General features: G+C 49.6%; 1 protein-coding gene across 4 annotated transcripts in view; it reads right to left on the bottom strand.

The window, feature by feature from the left end:
• Window positions 1-17189, bottom strand: part of Erg (ETS transcription factor ERG) — a 155144-nt gene extending 137955 nt beyond the window's left edge. For 3 of the 4 annotated variants that reach the window (XM_048803683.1, XM_048803682.1, XM_048803679.1), the window contains exon 1: window positions 17098-17184. In XM_048803683.1, coding sequence (XP_048659640.1) covers window positions 17098-17136 — 39 coding nt within the window. In that variant the 5' untranslated portion in view covers window positions 17137-17184. Of the gene's footprint in view, window positions 1-17097 lie in introns of all 4 variants that reach the window. The other variant, XM_048803681.1, reaches the window with a different exon arrangement.
• Window positions 17190-23042: the final 5853 nt, after the last annotated feature.

A 23042-nucleotide genomic window follows, 5' to 3' on the forward strand; every position in this document is an offset into this window, starting at 1 on the left:
CTGAGGGTCTTCAGATTCCTCCAGTCCCAGACTGTCTCCTGAGCTCTACCCGTTTCTTACCCGACACCTCTATTCAGTTCTTCCAAATCAAAGGTCAGAAGCCAATCTTGTCCATTCCCTTTTCTGTCCAACTCCATTCTTGTCTTCCTCATGAACCATCTTACTCTGGAAGCGGCACATCCACCTTCTGGGCCTCCCAGCTCAAGCCTTCGGCCATCTTTAGTTACCTCACACTGGGAGCCCTAGACCTGGCCAGCTCTGCACACAGCACCCTGGTCCCACTCCCCTCGTCCACACCCCGCCTGTCTGTCTGCAAAGCCTTTCTTTTACCCCAGAGAGCCCCCCTCAAGTCCGTCAGAAGTTTTCCTGGGACCCTGGGACCCTGGCCCATTCCTCTCTGTCCAACATGAGGTGTGCACACTGTGCCACAGGGAGAGCTGTGCCCCCCCCCCAGTCACCTCCAGCCCTTCCTCCACCAGGTGTGGGCCCTGAGCTGCCACACGGGCACTGCTCACTGTCCAGTCCGCTGGCCACACTCACAGAACTGTGGTAAGAACTCACTGCTCAGGCCTCAGCACAGGGCCCGACCCTAGGAGAGTGTGCTTCCCTTTAGGATGTACACGTCGCACGACTTCTCTCCCTGGGTGCCAAGGAGTTTCTCTCCTAATCACCGCGTCTCCATCAAAAGAAACCAATAGGGGAGCTGGAGGGGGCACCAAGGAACACCCTGGTCCAGCCTCTAGTTCCACAGAAAATGCCTGCCGGAGGCCCATGCCCGGCTCCATGCCCCAGACCCAACCTGTCTACTGGGCAAACTCAGAGTGGACCCTGCAGGACTCCAAGGTGGGGCTTCCCTGGAGCATGGTGGTCAGTCTCTCCGTTGATCTCCCTGAATCCACTGTGCATTTCTTGACAGTCAGAATGACGTCAGATTAATCTCTCCTGCCTGGCAGAGGGAAGGACGTGGCCCGGTTCTTGTTTGTGGGTGAGTGTATGAAGCCGTCTGCTTCCCAGCTGACAGTCATTAGAAATCATATTCCTCTTTTAGACCTCAAAGGAGGTTTGGCCTGTCTGTACGCCGTCTGCCTGTCTGTCTGTAGAATCATTGCTTATAATTTCCTTGGAGTCTGGAGTTTGAGCTGAGACTGTGGGAAGGGGAACAGTCTAAGGGAGGGTTCACAGGGTCCTCAAGGCCATCGGCTCTGTGGGCCTGGACAACTGGACTCAGTTCTCCCTGAAGGGTAAATGGAAAGCCATAGATTCTGTGGCATCTTCCTAACCTCAAATGTCCTCATTTGGCATTAAAGCCCAGCATTCCCATCAACAAGGCTGTGGGTTTGTGCCCAGAGCTGAAATCCGTGGCACTGGGCCAGCGGAGGAAAAGGGCCACTCTGCATCACACAGAGCCTCGTGGCTGCCAGGTGACAGGTTGACCACACGAGATCTTGATAAACCCATTACGGTTTAGATACAGGTGAGAGACCACGCAAGACAGTTTAGAGGTGAGACGATGGGGTTATGAGACCTAATCACTGCGTTACCCACTTGAATGGATTTACTAGACGGTGAGTGCTTCCTCTTCTACCCAGATGTCCTGACTCCTTGGTCCTAGAGCAATGGAACTGGCCATCTGTAGACTGAAACTTCTAAAACTGTGAACCCCAAATAAACTTCTTCTCCTCTAAAATTGTTCTTACCAGCGGCAAAAAAAGCTGATAAAACAAAACCCCACTGTCAATTCACCAAAATGGAGAGATCCTGGCACTTGCTCCCCCAGGACAAGAGAAGATGCCCCCTCCAAGGACAGTATTCAGGCGCCTGGGAGACTCTCCAAAAGTAAATACAAGCGAAGCAAAGGAAGGCAGCTACCCGCAAACCATGGGAGGGCAGCCAGAGACGGGCACATCTGTAACTGGTGACCCAATGCCACATAAGACTTTACCGGCTCATGGCCACTTTTGTTTTGGTTTGTTATTTACTTGTAGGAACTTGTTTTCCTTCTATAGGCAAAATAAATGAGCAGTTATAACCACGTATATCTACAAAAGAAAGAAAAAGCAATGCCCTTAACCAGGTCAGATCCACTCTTGGCCACTGCAACGTTTCTGCACCCAACAGGCAACAGGATACAGCACCAAAGCCAGAATGTGTAAGACCGCACCAGTTTTTAATAAAGACTGGTTCCGTGCTAACTGCGTTTTAAAAAAGGGGGGCAAAAAATGCACAAAACATTACATACTACTTGTGCTTCTTACAAAATTAAATAAAATACCCAGACACTAAGCAGGAAAATACTTAAGAGCTCTAAAACTGCATAATCATTGTTCCACACCAAAACTATTTTGCACAGTAGACACGTATGATGACACTTTTCACAAACATAAATCTCTACCTTTTCACTCTCGACTTTCTCTCAGCTCTTGAAGTCCAGCGAAAAGGAAAAGTAGAAAAGGGCCAAACTGCAACCCATGGCAGCTCTATGACAGGAGAAGTCCCACAGCCCCACGTCTCCCTGGTCCCACCCTGATTCTGGCAGGCGAGGACCCCATCTCCCCTAGAGAGCTAGCTTCATACTAAGTGCCACCAGGAGACTGGCAATCATTATGACACTGTTTATAAGAGCATGCATGGCTGGCTCAACTTCTGAAATCCTGAAACCAACGCAGGCCAAACAAAGGTCCCTACAGAGGCTTCCCTTGGACAGAGACCCTGCTCGTGGGGCTTTTAAAGAGAAAGTAAAGAATCTGTTTTAGAAGTTCCACATGGTGCGATTTTAGAACAGTGCTTAGAAAAATGATCATTTAAAATGATGGCGTGAAAACCTCAGGCAGCATATCGGAGCCACGTGGAGGCTTTTTAAACAGCCATCCTAGCCCACCCCGGCCAGTCACTGCTCCCATCTCCAAGGCTGTGTGCGCACAGATGTAAGAAGTTTTTTAATGCTTCCCGAGTGATCCCTGCACTAAGGGTTGCAACCCAGCATGCTAACACAACAACTTCTAAAGGATCTTTACAGTACAAGAGACGTTCTGAATTAAAATCCCATTCTATTGCACATAGTGTCACTGAACAGGTGCATCTGGGCACCCTGACAGGGACAAACATCTACAGCCAAAATGTCACCCATCAACATGACAGCTTCCACTTCCCTGGGCCAGATATTCAGTGTGCTTGCTGTGATTTGCTGTTAAGGTAAATCCCCCCCCCCCTCTCTCTCTCTCTCTCTCTCTCTCTCTCTCTCTCTCACACACACACACACACACACACACACACACACACAGCATGCACAGTGCAGACCGCTGGGGACTGTTTGTCTGTACTGGCCACTTCTGTAGGTACATCACAGGATGACGTCATGGCAGATGAGCATTTTGGAACAGAGCTGGTTTGTGTGCATATATTTGTTTTCTATGAGAAACAGGTAGAGAGAAAAGAAGCCCAGCAGCAACGCAGTCACAGGGCCTGTCTCCACATCATGCTCTAGCCCGGGTTTCTCAGGACAGGGATGAAGCAGGTCCCATGCTGTTGCTCCTCTGGGAGGTGCACACACACCAGGGCAGTGGGAGTGGGGTGACAGAAGCGAGGTCCGTGGCAGGGGAGTGATGTAAGGCTTCAGACAAGGCCCAGTGAAGCCTGCCCATGGCTGGGCAGGTGCTCCCTCGGCCACGTGGCTGCCTGTGGCATGGTGCTCAGACAAGCCCTGCTGCACCATCGTCATGGAGCCGGCGTGCTCAGCTGCCCGCATCACTCCTGCACCCCACCGGCCACCAGCAGTCACCTGCACCCCGGGCTCTGCCGCAGACTGTGAGGCAGGAATCTGGTCAGGTTCCATACCTTACGGTGGTTGATGCATCCAAGTGCAGAGGTAGCAACGGGGCCCTGGAAACTGGAGGCTTCTGGGGCAGGCAACGGGCCAGCTGCAGGCAGGGGGGCCTCAGAACCAGCCTCGGAGGCAGAGCAAGGCTGAGGGTCCTAGGGGAGGAGTCAGTGGGGGCCGCGGGGTGTGCTCAGAGGAGCTTGCCATGTCTGCTGCCATACAGGTGTCCCTCCGGGTTCACATGTTGATGGCCCAAGGAGGCGGGGCCTTTGGGGAGGTCTAGCTCATGAGGTGGAGCCCTGAAGAATGGGATTAGTGCCCTGACCAAAGAAGCCAGAGATCCCTCTCCTTATCTCCACACGAGGACAGGCAGGCTATGCCATCTGCAACACGATGAGGGCCTCACCAGGCTGCTGCACCTTGGCCCTGGGTTCTGGCCTCCAGAACTGGGCAAAGTAAATCTCAGTTGATAAAAGCTGCCCAGTCTAGGACACTTTGCTAGGCAGCCCACATGGACTCAGATGAGTACACCATGCTCGAGCAGGTGGTTTCTAGGAAACTGAGGGGCAGAGACTAGAACCACAAGCAACCAGAGACAGGATCATCGCAGTGGGTCTCGGGTTGTGCAAGTGAGATGTGAGAAACACGAAGTGGACAGATCAGCAAGGGGCAGTAAGGGGCAGGCACTCGAGGACCGAGAGAACAGAAGGGAAGCCCACCCAGACTTCCATGTAATCACAATTTAGAGGAAGATGAAGGATGCATTTCCTATCAGCTGGATGAAAATGAGGTATTCAGTAAACAGCACTGGAATAGCCATTTACTTAAAAATAAAACTCACCAAATCTCTATCTCCCATCATACATCTAAAAACCTGAACAAGCTAGAGATTTAATGTTACAACATTAAACCATAAAAATACAGAAAGAAAACAGCGATGGATATTTATTAATGTAGGAGGAAAACATTCTGTCAGGATGAAGGAACAGCAGAATCCATAAAGAAAAATGTTACAGATGAAAGTGCCCATTAAAAACTTAAGCTCTTTATGTTGAAAAGACTATAAATAATTTTAAAAGCAAAGTTTTATTTTTCTCAGTAACAAAAGAAATATCTATTTATTGGTTAAAATTTAAAACGTGGGCTGGGCTGGGGCTCAGTGGTAGAGCGCTGGCCCAGCATGTGTGAGGCACTGGGTTTGACTCTCAGCATGGCATATAAATAAATGAATAAAATAAAGATCCATCAACATCTTAAAAATATTTTTAAAAGAATTTAAAACTTTCCCAGCATTCTGTGGGAAGTACATGAAACGCATCTGGCAGAGTTTTAATCCCCTTAGGTGTGAAGGGTCTTCTTATTTCCCATGTTCCTTTAACAAGGGTTTGCAGAGTGTCCGCACTGTCCTGTCTGATGCTGGCAACAACCCGGGGCATGAAGAACAATCCACATCCACGTGCAGAAACAGACAACGGACATGAAGAAGCACAAACGCCAACCAACACGGAGGAGAGTCAGGATCAAAGAAATGCAAAGAGACCCACCTACCAATGCCTCTCCGTTTTCATTGTCAAATTAAAAAATATCCTAGCAAGTATCACCAGAGGCTGGGGGCAAGCGGTCTCACAGACTGTCTATGCCCAAATGGGGCGAGTCTCCAAGAGGGAGATGGGAACACAGGAGCCCTGTGTTGAGGGAGCTCACAGGACCAGCCACACCTCCACTTTCTGGGTGTGACAGAGGTTGGTTGGCCAAGCATTTTCCAATGCCCCTCTCCCCCTAGGCACCGGACACTGTCCTCCCAGCCTCCTCTGCAGTCAGGGTGGTCATATGACTGAATTCTGGCCAATGGAAAGTAGGCAGAACCTTCTACTTTGTGAAACCAGCCCAGCACAATAAGGGTCCACGTGTACCTTTCTGAGCCCGACGCATTCAATAACCTGCTCACGTGTGTGTACCCTGGCACTCTAGTAAATAAGCAGATGACGCCTACTATTGGTAAAACTCCTCCTGGTAACAGTTTTTACTTTCACCCTTCACACAGGGGTCAATCACAGTCCCTTCTATCAAGGTCCTATGAGGTGTTCCAAGGGCATTCAAAAGCTTCTTGTCCCAAGACAAAGACTGCAGAGTGTGCTCTTCACACCACACCTGATCCCACACCTCTCCAGACCCTCAGTCAACTGAAGGGCAGAAACGCCAGACAGACCATGTGGAGCGCTCCCCCACATTCCTACCAGGGAACCCTCTTCCTTGGAGTTACTTCCTATTATCTGCCAAGCATGTCCAGCATGCATACGGGGGAGGGGCCCCAGCCCCGTGTTCCCACCTAACATCCACCACTACATCTCACGGTGGCACAGCACAGGCCCGAGGCAGAACCCGAATAAAGACCAACTGCTAGACTCAGGTTTGTGCCGGGCCAAGGTCGCTGTCATGAACACCATGACACAGGTTAGTTGACTGAGGTCCTGTTAGTTGACTGAGGACCCAACTAACCAGTGACAGACGTAACCAAGACCACCAAGAGGTCAACCTGGAGTAACAGTAGAGGCAGATAATCTGAGTCAAGCATTGCTTATCCAGGATCTAAATCCAAGACACCTCCTCCTAGCATCAGTTTTAAAGGATTTTTTAAAAAATAATCATCTGTTTTTAAACATTCCAGTTTTTAGTCATAGTGGTACTTCATGGCAGAACTGTCCACCAGCCGGGGACCCAGGATGAGCACTGGGATGTCGTGGAAAGCACATGGACTTTGAGAACAAAGGACATTTATTTCTGAGCAGAAGATAATTCTGTGAAAGGTGAATTTAAAAAAAAAAAATGTCATGTCAAGCCAACGCTAAAGGACTTGAACTCCTTCCAAGAAAGCACGAGGGCAGCATGCATCTGCCCAGCTCCAGTGTGCCCTGCGCCTCCCACAGCAGCCAGTACAAGAGCCAGCCGTTCTGCCCAGGGCTGGACCCTCCAAAGGCCAGTTCTACTCCTCATCCCTGTTTTCTCCTTCCCAGGCGTCCCCCTCCAAGGAACCTCCTGCATTCCTAATTCTGTCTCAACATCCACTCCCCAGGGACTCCCAGGGACTCAAAGCTCCTTAAACCAATGCTAGTGACAAAGAAAAGAGTGGCCTTCCACACCCCGATATACAAATGCACTTTTTAGAAAATAAAATTTTATATAATTCCAACTACCCACGTTGCTAATTGGCCACTTCAAAGGAAACGAGCAAACATCTCAGATTGCAATCCTCAGGGAGTGGACTGATCACTGATTACGTTGGTGTGTCACGATGACATAAAATAATCCAGGCTCTCTGTAACACACCGCTTTTAGATTTTCAGGGAACTGTAATCACTTCTAATTGATGGGAAAATGATCATGGATACTTAAGTCCCTCAATTGACCTATATCATGTATTAACATAAACCAAAGGTTTTCTGAAACACAGACTTTCTAACACTGTAAAGTGTGTTAAAAGACAAACACATGTCATTTGTTTACTTATCCGTAGCCACATCTGGTCAGAAGGTATCCTTGTGTAACATAACTGTTCCTGGCTTCTTTTTTTTTTTTAATTCCAAGTTTGGGAATCAAGTCTTATTATTGGAAATAAAAAAACTTTCCATTCCCCTAGAAGACCAAGGAACCAGAACACAGCTTAATGTTTGAATTATTCATAGATAAAATATCTTGTCTCTTTGGTCTGTGTTCTTTCCTGATGTCTTTGTTCACTGTTAATACAGGTTGAGCATCCCTAATCCCCAAACCTGAAATCCAAAATGCTCCCAAATCAGAAAATTTTTGAGTGCAAACCCATGATGCCACAAGTGGAAAGTTCTTTACCTGACCTCATGTAAGGAGTCACAATCAAAATTCAGGTGCACCAAAAATACTGTGTAAAATTACTTTTGGGGGCTATGCGGATAGGAAGAGAATGAAATAAAAACGAATTCTGTGTCTGGACACGGGTCCCATCCCCAAAGTAACTCATTTTATATAAAAGATATTCCAAAATAAAAAAATAATAATTGAAATCTAAAACAATTCTGGTCCCCAAGCATTTTGGATTAGGGATGCTCAATCTGAATTATCTACTTGACCTGTCATCTATCCAGGACACCCTCCCCTGATGGCCAAGTGGGCCGGAGGAAGACAGTCCAATAGCCTGTCTCACCTGTGGCCTCTAAATCAGTCTTGCAATGTATGATGAGACCGTTCCTTTCACATCAACTTTTTTTCCTTTACACAATAGCAGAAAGTTAAGTATTTGAATTGGGTGCTTTTTCAAACAACAGGTCATGAAAAATCTGAGTTATTTTTGACTGTTCTTTTAGGCATACACTTTTGATTAGTGACAAAATATAATGGCATTTTAAACTTGGGCTTTAAAACAAAACATGGAAGAATCACATGGCTAAAATTACATATTCTGTCAGTTTCAAACTCAATTCAATAGTACCATTCCCATAAAATTTTATGAGATTAATTTGAAGGTCCTATAAGCTAGTGTTATTGTTTACTTTTAGCTATTGATAACAGCGGCATATTAGCAGTGTCTAATAGAGTTAATGCTTAATACAAATAAATAGTACTCTCCAGAAAATCCACAAAGAATCATTAAAAATTAATCGTCATGCTGCAGTTAAATCTGTTTACTTTTTAAAAGCACAGTCTCAGAAATAACATGTACCCTCTATTAATCAAAACACAACCAGAATTTTCATTTTAAATTGTGGAATTTGATCTTTATAATAAAAAAAAAAGAAGAAGAAGAAAAGAAACTTTCTCTGCTATTTACAGTTCCTGCTTTAGGATTCATTTCAACATCTGGGTACCAGAATCTAAGCAGCTAACTCCAGGGAGACACATGTGTGATGTTATGCAGGCCAATCGGCTATTTTTTAGGGTAAAAGCAACGTGGTGCTTCCACCCTCACTTCTTATTCCAAAGAAATCTCCAAGAGCGCTTTCCACGTGCATCCAGAGTGAGGAGCAGTGTGCAAACCAGCCTGGTGCCCACAGCTACAGCTAACACCGGCTGCTGGACAGGGTGCGTCTTCATTCTATTCTGTCCCCTTATTTCCTCCGTCAATACCAACCTCGACTCACTCAGACAAGCGGGTGGTGACGGGGAGATAGTGACAAGGTACTGGAGATTTGGAGCCTTGGCATGAGATTGGTCCTCAGGTTCAGAGTCCTCATCCTGATGCTGCAGAAGGCCCACCCGGGACCCACTGAATGGGGAGCTGCATTTCAGCAACGTCCCAAGTGACCTGTGAGCATGTGAAGGTCCGAGAAGCTTTGCTCTAGAGCACACAACTGCAGAACGAGTGTCTGTCACCTGAACTGAACCTAAACCAAGAAGGTGCCTCTCAACAATTGTGCTCAGAGAAGCTCCCGTTCTCCTGGGTTCACGAGGCAGCTCATCTCCTGGCCAGATGGTCAGGGGTAAATGGAAGCACACGTCAGCTACACTGACTGTCTAATGGGGTTCCCATGGCCAGCAGAGGGTTCCTAACCTGGGGGTGCCGGGCCCCTCGGGGGACACTGAGGTGGTTGCAACTGACCTGTAAGCATGCACGAACGTGTGATTGCACTGATTCTGGACAGGAAATGTCAAGCATTCACAGAACTTCTTTTTTAAATTTGCATGATTTAAAACTATGAAGCCATGAAAAGCCACAGAGAAAACTTCAGTGCAAATTATTAAATGAAATAAGCAAATATAAAAGGCACACACTGTGTGGTTCCAACTGCAGTCAGGGGCCACACATAAGGACATCTTGGCAGTGAGGGGCCACGTGTCTGACAGGGCTCCCATGAGATCAGAAGGGACCTGAGAACTACTAGGGCCCCGTGACATGGCAGCTGTCACAATGTCACAGTTCCACTCATTTCCATTTGACTGTGTCTCTTGACTGCCCTTAGAGGCCAGGCCAGGGACAGACCTATTCACCTGGTAAGGTCACTCCATGTCATCCACACAGTGATGAGATCGCCCAACCACACACCTCTCAGAAAACAGAGCCTGGTTAACCAGAGCATGGCTGTCAGAACACTCTGGAAAAGGCAAACTATGGAGATGATAAAGATAAGTTACCATCGGGAGTCAAGAGAGAGGCGTGGGGAATAAACAGTATGTGGGGATTTTGAGAGTAGTGGACCTGCTCTGTGTGACACCACAGTGGTGGACACATACCAGAATGTACTGTCCAAGCCCAGAGGGGGTGTCCACTAACACAAGCCCTGATGGAAACTGCAGACTGTGTGGGATTGTGGTGTCCCCGTGTGGGTCCACAACTGTCCGAGTGGACACTCTGATGTGGAATACTGATAGTGATGGGGGCTACACATATGTGGAGGTGGGGGTACAGGAAATAGTGTTCTTTCTGCTCAATGCTGCTATGAACCTAAAACCATTCCAAATATTACCCATGCATGTGTAAAGGTTGAGACACATGGCCCCTTGGGAACACGCTGTCTCTGTTACACACTGGCTGTGTGGTTACAATCAGACCTACAGAGGGGACAGAAAATAGAGTGGCAAAGACTGAAATACTGAATCCTGGCACAGAAAGCAATGAAGGCCCTGGGTCACTGTTTCTGCATTGTGACCGCCGCATGTTTCATTCAGTTCACACACATGCACTGGGGTCCACAGGGAGCAGTCATAGTCCAGCAAGCAGACAGAGCAGCCACACTGTCATCTCACAGGGCAAATGCCCCTCCTGCCCACGAGGGCGAGCAGAGGAACGACAAGGTTCCTAGGACCGGGCAGGCAGAGCAAGACGGCCAGAGGAGACGGAGCCAGGCACCTGCTCTGTAGGAAGAGCACCCCAGAAGGAAGTGGGTGTGCACCGGGGGCTCCCAAGGGGCCACCTCCATCTTTCTTGCGGGGTCTGGGCCCTGTTCTGGGCCCTGCTGTGCCCACGCTGATTGTCAAGTACTTCTGTGATCCGCCCTGCAGGAGCAGGGACAGCAAACCCGTGCTGCAATGTCACCTCACACTGGTTCATTCTCCTCAGAACCCAGAACTCCAGGTGAAGAGGTGGGATCTGGGGCTCCCAGCCACTCCACCGGGCTCCCCTGAAGGCTGAAGGACTCTCCTGGTGGTTTCTGAGATAACATTATTATCTAAGAAAGGTTTACAGACACACCAAGTGCTTATTAAAACACAGCCCCCTTGGCCCCACCCTAAACTTGCTAGAGAAGCAGCTGTGGGTAGAGACCAGGAATCTGCATCTCAACAAGCTTCTAAGGTGCATCTGAGGACCCCCTGGGGAAAACGCCCCAGGGCATCTGAATCAGCCACGCCCAACTTCTAGCCTTTCTCCTGGGGGAGATTCAACCTCCTCCAACCCTTGTCTACACCTGCTGCTAGGCTAGAGCCCTCAGTGAATACCAGGTTCACTGGGTCAGGAGGAGTCACCGGCTGGGAGGCCACTGTGCATTGACCCTTAACCTGCTGCACATGCCCTGAATACAGCCCCACATGACAGGGACTATGCTCAGCCTCAGAACCTGTCCCAGAAAGGAGACTCCAAGGAACACAGTGGCCAGAGAAAAGAAAAAGCTCCACCACCCCTCACCAAACCCAACCTGCAGGCAGGGTCGTGGACATTAGAGGTCTCCATTATTGCCGGGCACAGTGGCACACTCCTATAATCCCAGCAGCTCAGGAGGCTGACGCAGGAGGATCATGAGTTCAAAGCCAGTTTCAGCAACTTAGCAAAACTCGTTAAGCAACTTAGCAAGACCCTATCTCTAAATAAAATATTAAAAGGGCTGGGGATGTGGCTCAGTGGTTAAGCATCTCTGGGTTCAGTCCCTGTCAGAGCAGCTGCCACACGGGACCCGAGACAGGATCCTGCCCAAGGTGGCCTTTCANAAAAAAAAAAAAAAAAAAAGTCTCCATTATTTGGCCCTACCAAGTATATTGACGTCTTTAAGCGATATTGTTTTTGTGGTTATAAAAGCCATGCACACTCATTGTAGAAGCTTTAGCAATTCACTCTTCCATTAAGTGCACCATCCTGCAGAAAAAAGCAAGTTTGAAAAATAGAAGTGTAGCACTATACAGTCACAAAGCCCCAGCTCACCAGAATGTGACAGTTCCCTGGAAACTGCCCAGAGCTGATGTATTAAGGAAAAAAAAGGCAAGGTATCAAAGATTTCCATCACCTCCCTCTTCTCGGACTCTAGGGGGAAACACCACCTCCTTTGAATATCTTCCCAAATGGATCAAGTTCCCACCTTCCCAAGAAGCACAGGTACTATAAAGCACGTTTGCAAATGTGTGCTCTAGGGGGAATGCTGGGTGTCATTTGTCAGCCAGGTGGGAATGAGCTAGTGAAATCCACCCTTTACTACAGTGACAAGATAAATCATGGCCAGCCCAGAGACCACCCCTCGTCCCTGCCTCGGGCACCTTCTGTGTGGGCTTCCTGTCACTGAGGAGAGTCCTGCTCATGTGCCAGTCTCTCGGGCTTCCAGTGACCTCATGTGTTACTGCTACTTCTAAAACCACTTAGGCTCTTCCTTCTATAGAACCCACAGAGTTTAAGGTCAGCATCTTTTAAGGTCAGAGCCATTTAGCAATACTTTAGAAACGCAGCCAGGGACCAGGGGGAATGAGGTGGTCCTCTGCCCACCTCTCGGAAACTACCAACTCGATTATTCAGTTATTTTCAGAATATTGTCCTTCTTCCTTCTCTCCTTCTACTGCTATTATGTAAGAGTACACTAATGTACAACATCAGATATTAACAGTGTCGTGTACTGTGAATACTATGTAGAGGATGTAGATAGGCCTTGATGATACACTGATGATAATGCCATGGGGTTGGAATAAGTGCTTCTGGGAGCCAGGCACCCTCTGAAGCCTTCAGATGCATTCCCTAATCTGATCTTCATGGATCTATGAAGCGGGTGCACTGAGGAAACTGAGGCTTAAACCTTGACCACGTCGCCCCAACACACTCACAAAAATGTGAAGAAATAAAACATGAAAGAGCAAAGGAATCATAATTAGACATGAAGCCTGAGTAAATGGATTTCTTATTCCTTGACCACACATGGAAACAACTAGAGACCTGAACGCAGACCTTGCCTGCACCGTGGTCAGACACTGTGGCTGATGCTCACATCAGTCTCAGGGTCGTCCATGACAGAGTTGAGCCTGGGCTGGAGGACAGAGGTGGTCCGTGGGCGTCGCACCCAGCATCCAGTCATGGGGTGCAGACGGGCGTGCCTGAAGCCAGCAGCCTCATGGAGCACGTTCACAAATCACCTGTGCACTTCCCCTGAAATAAGCAGCAGGGTGTGACCCCAGAAGACCCCTCGGGGTGTCCACCTGAGCACAGGTGCCATAGTCGGAGGGTGCTGGGAGACCCAGCAGAGTAGCCCAGGTGCAGACTGAGGCAGCCCCTGGCCCTCTCCAGTAGCCTTGCAGTGCATCACACAGGGTCCCAGGACCAGGGGACCTGTGTCCCGAATGGCAGACGCGGGGTCTGTTTGACGGCTTTCCCTCTGTGCGGGAAGGCTCTGATGAATGCTGAAGGAATGAAATCCCGAGTCACACCCAGGCTCCAGATCTTCCTCATTGCGAGTGAGTGCCGTGGAGCCACCCATGCACCCAGGCAGGTGGAAGCAGCTGGAGGCGCTCCGAGAGCCCCAGGTTTGGCTGCAGTGCAGGCAGGGCCCCTAGAGGCAGTCTGCTGCAGGACGTCACTCTACCAGAGCTGGCCTCCACCCTCCCTTGCAGCCTGACCAGCACCAGACCATGAGACCGCTGAGGTGGAGGATTTGCAACAGTGCACAGTGGTCTGCAATTAGAAAGCACCTTCCTTCCAAATGCAACTTCACCCGAGCCACCAGCTGAACCGTACCTACATCTTCTTTCACTACTTGAAAATTTTAATTTAAATATCATACTTACAAAAATAGCATAATTTCAAGTAGTGACAGCACACACAGGTAATCCCAGCAACTTGGGAAGTTCAAGGCCAGTCTCAGCAACTTAGTGAGGCCCTAAGGATGTAGTGAGACCCTGTCTCAAAATAAAACATAAAAAGGGGCTGGGGATGTGACTCAGGGGTTAAGTGCCCCTGGGTTCCATCTCTGGTACAAAAAAAAAAAAATAGCGTATGTTGTCTATTAGGATCAGAAAGCAAATACCCTTGCCTGTTGCTCTCCCCAGTCTACATCAGACATGCCAGGACCTTCAAGTCCCCTGCGCTCTTTTAATGAGATCTTTCCTCCCCCACAAGACAACTCCTAACTGGAATTATGTATTTGTTGTGAATATTTTCCTTTGTACCACATATGTATGTTTCTCTGAAGAAGCATTTTTGATTCTTTAAAGTTTTTTTTTTCATGTTTGTACAAGGAACAATATTCTCTATGTTCTCCTGTGACTTTTTTCTTTCAACATTTTAGAATTTTCTGCCCTGATACATGAATACAGGTAGATACTTGTAGGTTATTTTCCCTGCTGTACCGTATTCCCTTGAAGGACTGAAGCAAATAGCTCTATCCATTCTCCTGCTGATGGGCATTAGGGTTACTCCCAGTGTTAGCTCACACACATCTCCTAGTACTTAGATGTGCCAGGGTATGGACCTGGGGTACCTTACAGGTAACCACATCTTCATTTTACTAAGCAACGCCATCAAAATGCCAATCTGCTCCCCCAGCCTGGAGGACCCACTGTGCTACCTGCAGACAGATGAAGCTAAAATAAATAGAACCTTCTGCCCATGCTATTTTTAAACAAATTGCCACGATTGCTGTATTATTTAAATCAAGAACATTTTGTATTCCACAGTCATTAGCCACTCTTCCTCCTTTTTATTATTTCCAGTTCCTTAAACATAGAAAAGGGTAAAAGCCATTTGTTCTGGCACAAGAGGACTGTTGTGAATTACACAGAATGAATTTATTTAAATGAAAGGCACGTTCCTCTCCCAGGACAGCCTGTGGTCTTGAATGTGAAGGACATGCCAAGTCTTGGGGCATCACCCTGCACACCTGCAGTGCCACGTCCCCTAGCGGTGAACTCAAGCCCTTTACAGACAACAAAAGCACCCCCATAGCCACAAGGCAGACTCTCCACCATTTACCTTTACCCAACATGTGGAACCATTCATGGCCACTCCTAGAAACTTCCCCTCCCAGAAACCTTGGTCATTTCAGATGTCTCTGGGTTCAACCCTCACATCAGGCATGTGAAGGAAATGGAGGGAGAAAATTTGTACTCCAGCTTTTTGTCAAGAACACTAATTTCATTAAAAAAAAAAAAAAAACTCCAGGAATAATCATGCAAATTCCAGTAGGTGGAGTCTGGATAGGTTTATGAAGGAGAAGGACAGCTTCACTATAATCCTCTGTACCTCACAGCCAGCATCAGCGCTTACTGTCCACAACTTCATATTGCCAGTCCATCTTTCCAAAACACAGAAGACATCTGAGCTGAAATCATTTCTTAAAGGCTCTGTTACCATTTCTCAAAATTGCCCCTCACTTTATGTCAACCAGTATGATGATAATACGACTTTTTAAAAAAGACCTGAAGACAGAGTTAACTCCTGACATCAATATAGAGCATTTTCCACTTATGCACATTTTCAGAGACCATTCCTCAGGTTTGTATGAGCCTCAGCTTTATGGATCAACTCTTAAAAATCTGCCGTGATTTCTTGCCAACTTCATCTCTTCCTTCTGGCTGGTTAGAAAAATTGTGCCAATAAGATGAACTTCAGTTGTTGGCCCTCGTACACCTCTGGTGTCACCTTCCTGTCCTACAGTCCTACAGTTCTTAATCAGCGGACACCAAAAAAGATAAGGTCTCCTCCACCATCCATCCCCACCCCCATTTGTGGACGTAACAAATATACAGCAAGAAAACACACTCACCAAATATGTCCCAAATATTTCTGAAGAAACCCAATCACACCCACAGAGAGCGCCCACGGAATCTGTTTAGATGTCAGTGACATATCCCAGTAAAATGTCACACAAAAATCAAATTATGGTCCCCCATAAGGATCTACTCCTTCGTGTCCCTGGGCAATAAGTAGGGCCCTTATTACCCCTGGAGTCACCTTGGTCTCTGGAACTTCAGGAGCAGCCACAAAGCTCAAAGGACACATTATAAACTTCCAGTATTTTTAATTTCATTTTCAAAGTTGCACAGGGTCTATAACACCTTCCCAAGCATACTGTTTTAAACTGTATGTGTGTGTGCATAAATTGTATGTGTGGAATTTTGGAGAATATTTTATATTTTAGCAGGAAAAAAGAAAGGCTCTTTTTCCAAACCATAAACATTACTTTCAATTATAAGCCTCTTTCCATTTTCAGTATATGACAAGAAATATAAATTAGTAAAACCGACCAGGCCACTTAGGAAAGTGAAGAGCTGAGCACACATCAGAGACAGCCAGGTGTAGTCGGTGGGTGGGGCTGGCGGTGTGGTCAGTGACTGGTGGGTATGGAGCGTGGTGAGGTCCTGGGTTCCACGCTCAGCACACGGGCAGACTCTGGTTAATGCCGCTCAAGGCCCAGTGTTTTCACCCATTGTGTTAAGTGTATTACAACCATTGCTAGGCTGCTCCCTGGCCTTTGGTGGAATGATTGGGCACATTGGAATGAACAGGTGAGAGTCCTCTGCCTCCTGGGGACTTGCTGGACACCTTTCTCACCAGAGAGCAGTGAGGCCAGGTGTGAGGTGACAAGCTGCTGATGTGCCAACATGCTCAGATAAAATGACATTCCAACCCTGGAAATCCAAACGCCCACCCTCCAGCACCTCCCAGGCTCCCGGGGCCTAGTTAGGAGAATGCGGATGTGATCTTAATACACTAACTCAGAGCTCTGCACCTTTTTCTACAAAGGCCCAGGTAGTAAGTATTTTTGGCATGCCAGCCCTGTGGTCTTTGTCACAGCCCCTTGACCCTGATGTGATTGAGTGGGATCAGCAATATGGGTCATGTGTAAAGGAACGAGTGTGGATATATCCCAATAAAACTCTTTATGGACACTGAAATGTAAACTTCGCACAATTTACACGTGCCATGAAATACTCTTCTTTGAATGTTTTTCAAGGATTTAAGGCCATGCAAACCATATTCATAGCCCCTGGGCTGCACCAAAGCAGGCAGTGGGCTGGACTTGGCGGCAGGCTTAGTTGGCCCTGCTTCAGCCAATCCGTGGGCAGTCATCCACGAAAGCAGCCCAGAAGGAGGCCAGAGCCGGCTTCCCGGCCAAGACGGGACTCACCTTGATATGAGCTGCTGGGTCCGGGACAGTCTGGATCATGTCCTCTCATAAAGCAGCTCATTTAGCAGGCGAGACGGTCTGAGAGAGCTGGAAAGCAGAAAGGGCAACAAACAATTATCAGCAACATGGCCCTGCGTCCTATCTCCCCGTAGGGCTGGACACGGCGCTCCAGAGGGAAAAGCTCCGCATTCAACAGTTGCCTAAAAGCATCCTCAGGTGTCCCAGGTGCAAGAAATGTCCAGAGGACTCGCTTCTACTCCCCTGGGCCGTCCCCGTCTGCCCCAGTGGAACCCAGTCTGATGGGCCAAAGACACTGCCCAGTCCTTGTCTAGAGATGACCCATGTGGTTGGAAAGAAGCAGTCACTTCTAACAACCTAGGGTGACTAGGGTTGGTGACAACTCGATCGTTCAGAACAGCTAATCAATGGGATTTGAATGCTCCTAAAGCAAAGAAGTAATATGTGGTTAAGCCCACGGATATGCCACTTACCCTGACCTGGTCATTCCACGCTGTATACAGTATTGTCTGTGGCACCCAAAAAATATGTCTGATTAGCATGTGTGAACAGAAACCGTATGTGAATTTCTCAAAAGATAATCCACATTGCATGCAGCTCACATGTGTCATTTCACACAGTCAACCCCTATGAGTGATTCTGTAAATGAAGACGAGAAACTAAAACACGAGACGTTTTCTATCATGTGGAGAAAACTGGACATTGGAAGTTCCCATCAAAACCATGCCATCTACACACCTCTTTAAGCTTCCCTGTTAAGCTCTTAATAAAACACACGGCTGCCATCGCATGGAGACGTGACGGAGACGCGGGTAGGTGTGATCTGTCCATGCACCTGGTTCACAAGCTATGAAGCCAGGCTTCAAATCAGATTGGCCTTACTGCAAAGCTCAAGAGAAATTTGTGGTTGACGTAACAGGAATCAGGCCATATTTTGAAGATACTGCTTTTTTTTCTTTTTTCTTTTTTGGTACTGGGGATTGAACTTGGGGTGCTCTACTAAGCTACATTTCCAGTCCTTTTTATTTTTTATTTTAATTGATTGATTGGTTTTGGGTACTAGGGATTAGACCCAGGGGCACTCAAACCCTGAGTAACACCTCCAGCCCTTTTTTTTATTTTGAGAAAGGGTCTCTCTAAGTTGCTTAGGGCTTCGATAAATTGCTGGGGCTGGCTTTGAACTTCCGATCCTCCTGCCTCAGCCTCCCGAGCAGCTGGGATTACAGGTGTGTGCCACCTCACCCTGCCCTTTTTATTTATTTATTTTTTGGGGGACAAGTTCTCACGAAGCTGCCCAGGTTGACCTTGAACTTGGGATCCTCCTGCCTCAGCCTCCCCTGTCACTGGAATTACAGGCGTGTGCCCATTGCATCTGGCATTAAAGATACATTTTAAAAAATGTCTTACATGAGTTAAAGGTGAGCACACCACAGGCAATATATTCTCCTTTCAGAGTATAAAGCAGAGTGTTCTGGTCACAGTCAGTATGTCCCTCCCCATTGCAGGGACACCTCCCATGCTCCATGCTGTGACACCCCCCCTTTCCTAGAGCAGATGCCACAGTAGGTCCCTTGGCCTTTGCTCACCTGTTGGTTTGTTCCCCATAGCCCCACTGGAGACCTTGGGGAAAAGAGAGAAGGCTGGGGCATCTGTTCCCCTTGCCTGCCCACCTGACACCCCCAGGCCCCCCAGGCGGCTGGCCCACGGCTGTGGTCACAGCTGGTAACCTCTCCCAGCATGGGTCCCTCTCCCTGGGTTCACACCAGGAACAGTCCACACCAGTCTCAGGTGCTCTGTAGACCTCAGCCCTCAGCCTTTTTCTGTACTAAAAATACCTAATTTATATTTTTAGGTGCTGTTGCTTTTTTTCTTTTTATTCAGTTTTTATTTTTGCTTTCTTTGGACATCTGGCCTATGCCTCTTTGCAATACTAAACCTCAAAACAAGATGAAGGGTATGATCACCAAACGAGAGACAGACACAAAAGCTGTCTTTCAAATTGGCCATTGAGCTCATTATCCCGGGGGATATGCCAAGGCATTCACGGGAATCCTAACTACATTTTAATTCCCGTCTCCAACCCTCTCCTGGTACAGTCGTGCCCTCTTCCCACACAGACCGCCTCTGGCGGGAAGCGCCCGCCTCTGGGTCTGTCTGCCTAGTGGCGAAAGGCCTTCCCAAAAGGCTCCTGGAGCCCTCCCAAGATGGCGGAGGGGCTTGGCTGGTAAGAGGCTGACCTGCTTGGGAGTCATATGCAATAGTTTTCCCTACAGCCAAACTGCTTGGTCTTGGAGAGTTTGTAATTTTTTTCCCTAGGCCTAAAGAAAGTCCTTTATTTTAGGGGGTGGGGGGGTGGAGTGGATAATAGTTGTTAAATTGGCAAAAAGAATGAAGCTCTGGGTGAGGCTGAATTGGGTGGCAGCTAAGATAAGCCAGGCTCTTAATGGAAGAGGCAGGGGAGAAGGCCTGACCCTCAGGCACAGGAGTCCTCAGGGTGTGCCCAGGGAGAGCCAGCTGTGCCCGGGGGTCTTTCACCAGCGGGGTGCGACCTGAAGCTTCCTGGAGGAAGGCAGGCTCCTCCCGCTGCTCAGCGCCATGCTCAGGGACACACTGGGGTTTCCAGGTGTCCCCGCGGTGTCTGTGGATGGCTCACCCCACACGGCTCCTGCTACTGCCCCCACTGGGCTGTCCCTGTCCTGTCAACCCAGGCTAAGCTATGACACCCGTAGACAGCACAGCGGAGGAGGGACCTTCCAGGAGCCGCAGGTCGGGGCCTGAACGGAACTGTCAGCTCCCCTTTCTGCCTTTTGGACCTGGTCCCCACACCCTGAGCAGCACAGAGCTATGGCAGACAGCTGGGTGCCTGGCCACCAGCCAGCACCAGGGGCCAGCCCTGCAAGGGAGCCTTCCTGGATGCTCGGAGGGTTGTCTCTCTGAGGACTGCAGCCCCTGCCCACGCCACAAAGCAGAGCCAACAGCTGATTCCAGCTGCAGCATCGTGACAGTTAATGAAGGGGCTGTTGTTGTGAGGAACTAGATTCCGGGATGGCTCTTCACACACAGATCGGGGAAACACCCCGTGTGTGCTCCAGCTACACGGAGAAGTTGATCTGAGGGGCTTAGGTCACTGCCACACCAGGCAGCTTCCACGTCCCCGTCCTCCGCCCAGCCCAGGAGCCACACCTTGCCCCAGGCTTTCCTGCTGTCCATCTGACCCGCTCCACCCCCACAGTGAGCAGAAGGAGGGTGGACCAACCCAGCAAAGCCTCCTGATGCAGGAGGCACCCCCCTTGCTCCCCGGAGCCTCCCACCACCACATGAACCCTCGAGGCTGCCGTGCGGAGGCTAAGAGCCTCCAGTCGCCTGCCAAGACTTGTAACTAATGCCCCAGACAGGCGAGGGAGGCGAGGGCCCAGAAATGCCCTCTAGAGCCATCTGCGTGGCCAGCCCACAGGCCCGCGGGCCAGATGCATGCTCAGTGTGTGTTACGGTTTGGAAATGAGGTGTCCCCCACAGCTCCTGCGTGAGATAGCACAGGGTGCCCAGAGGTGTGAGGGTTACATGACAGCTACCACCCCATCAGTGGTCAGTCCCCTTGAATGGACTAACTGGGTGGTAACTGTAGGCAGGCAGGGTGTGGCCAGAGCAGGTGGGTCCCTGGGGGCGCCTGTGAGGTGGACAGAAATCTCACTGCCCCCTGGATGTCCTGATCTGAGCCGCCTTCCTCTGCCAGGACGACCTTCCACCATGATGCTCTGCTCACCACAGGGCAGCAGACCAGGGGCTGGACCTCGGAAGCCATGAGCCAGGAGAGACTTTCTCTCCTCTGAGTTGTTCTTGTCAGGTCTTTTGATCGTGGCTACACAAAGCCAGCTGCACCCCTTGGCATTTTCACGCCAATGGATTACAGATCAGCAAACTCCGCCCCAGACACTCGGGTTTTTCCAGGAGGAGGGAAAGGGAATTCAAACAGGGGCCTCAGAGGAAACTAACTCCCTCCCAGCATCCCCATGCAGCTTCCGGTCCACTCAGAGACAGACCTGAATCTGGAGCCTACCCTCCAGAGGAACTTGAGACGGCAGGATAACCAGGACCCCTCCCCAGAAGGCTCCCCGGGATCCTCAGGGGAAGCCAAGCTCCCTTCACAGGAGGGACCCTGCAGCCTGAGGGGATTCCAAACAGAGGGAAGCGGAATGGACCCTGAGGATTCCCAGGGCCACAGGAACCTCAGGCAGCTATGGTGCCACTCCACCTGTGAGCCCCAAGAAATGACTCTAATAAACGACGACTGTGCCCTGTGCCTCTCATGGTGACGTCTAGGGACTTCCCATGCATTGAGGATAAACCGACAGGGAGGAGAACACAGATTCTGGGTGCCAGGCGGTGCTGCTCCCCAGGGAACTGAGACAGAAAGCCACTCAGACAGACTCAGTGGAAGTGCCCAGAGAGGAAGGTGTGGGTAGAGCCGAGGGAGCGGCTCCCACAGGACCCACCACCTCCACGGAGCAAGGAGGACCAGGCGTGTGGGCGGAAGAAAGGCAGGGAGGTGAGGAGCGAGAGCCCCAGGTCCCTCCCGCCAGGACCAGGGCGGCTGACCCCTCAGACCAAAGGCACCCCCAGCCAGACTCCCTAAGCACCCAGTGGGAACGCACTGCCACCCGCCAAAGCAGATCAGCAAAACCCTTGGACCTGGGGACCAGGAGAGAGCTCAGCCTGGCCACACCACCCTCCCTCACTGCCACTGACCGTCTCTCTGTGGTCAGTTGGGTCTGCTCTCTCCCCCAGGTGGGAGGGGCGCCGTGGACTATTAAAAGAGCACTTCTAATTTACTTGTGTGGCTTTAATGATCCTTTCTCAGTTAGTTGAGGAAGGATGTCATAGTTCCATGTCACGGTTTTTATTTTCTACTTCATCTGCCTGTCCTTGAAGCTGTGCAGAACACAAATCCGTGCACTCTACGACCTTGACCGTGTCATGTCTGTTCTATAACAGATGCATCGGGCAGTGCCTATGCCAGGCAGGGGGAGGACTCTCATAGTAGGGCCGTGCTGGACGTGAACACAGGTGTGGTGAGGGACGTAGGACGGAAACCAAAGCCTGTCTTCTCCTAGGTAGCCAGACGGACCCCAGCACAGCCTCAGGATGGGGCTGGTTGAAAGATCAAGCCTCCATTCACCATCTGAACCACCAGTGACCAGGGAACTGACCCATCAGGCCTGTGCCACAAGACTGCCATCAAGCCCCCCACCCACGGGGCCTGGTGTTCACACGGGGCTGGTGAACACAGGATGCACTCCAGGGTGGCACACCGGACTCTACAGCGACAGAGGCACCCACAGAGGAACCATCTGGACCTCACCCTCTGCCCATCCTCACCTGGCTTTGTCTTGGCCTCTGAAAACAGTAGGCACGGAGCTTTCCCGAGTTCTGAGAGTCACTTCAGAAAATTACCAAAGCTGGTGAGACGCCATGGGGAGCCCTCCATGTTGGGGTCAAGTAGGACACAGCGTAGGTGGCCAAGAGACCTGAGGCTCGCAACTGGCACCCGATGGGAAGACAGGGCTGGGGGATGGAGCCTGCAAGCCTGCGGAGTGTGACGCTAACTCTAGGGAGGTAATGTCACAATCTGACCAACTGAGGACACATAGCTGGTATTGGGTGTGGGGGACTTGGGTGGTGTCCACAGAGACACCACGTTTTGGTGTCCAGGAGATGAACAAAAGCTAAACGGATGGCCTTGGGCAGTTGACAGGGGTGTGCACGTGAGACCTGCAGGTGTCTGTTCTAACTGGCTGGTGCCTGAATTGAGCCTCTGGGCTGCCAGCCTCTGGGTCCCCTGACCAAGCATCAGGCTTTTGACAGGGGACCTGGATTAGGCCTAAGACACCTCTCACAATGCTGGGCACACAGTGAGCAGTTAGCAAGGA

The sequence above is a fragment of the Marmota marmota genome, unplaced genomic scaffold (genome assembly GCF_001458135.2).
Source record: "Marmota marmota marmota unplaced genomic scaffold, marMar, whole genome shotgun sequence".
In the NCBI taxonomy this organism is placed as follows: domain Eukaryota; kingdom Metazoa; phylum Chordata; class Mammalia; order Rodentia; family Sciuridae; genus Marmota; species Marmota marmota.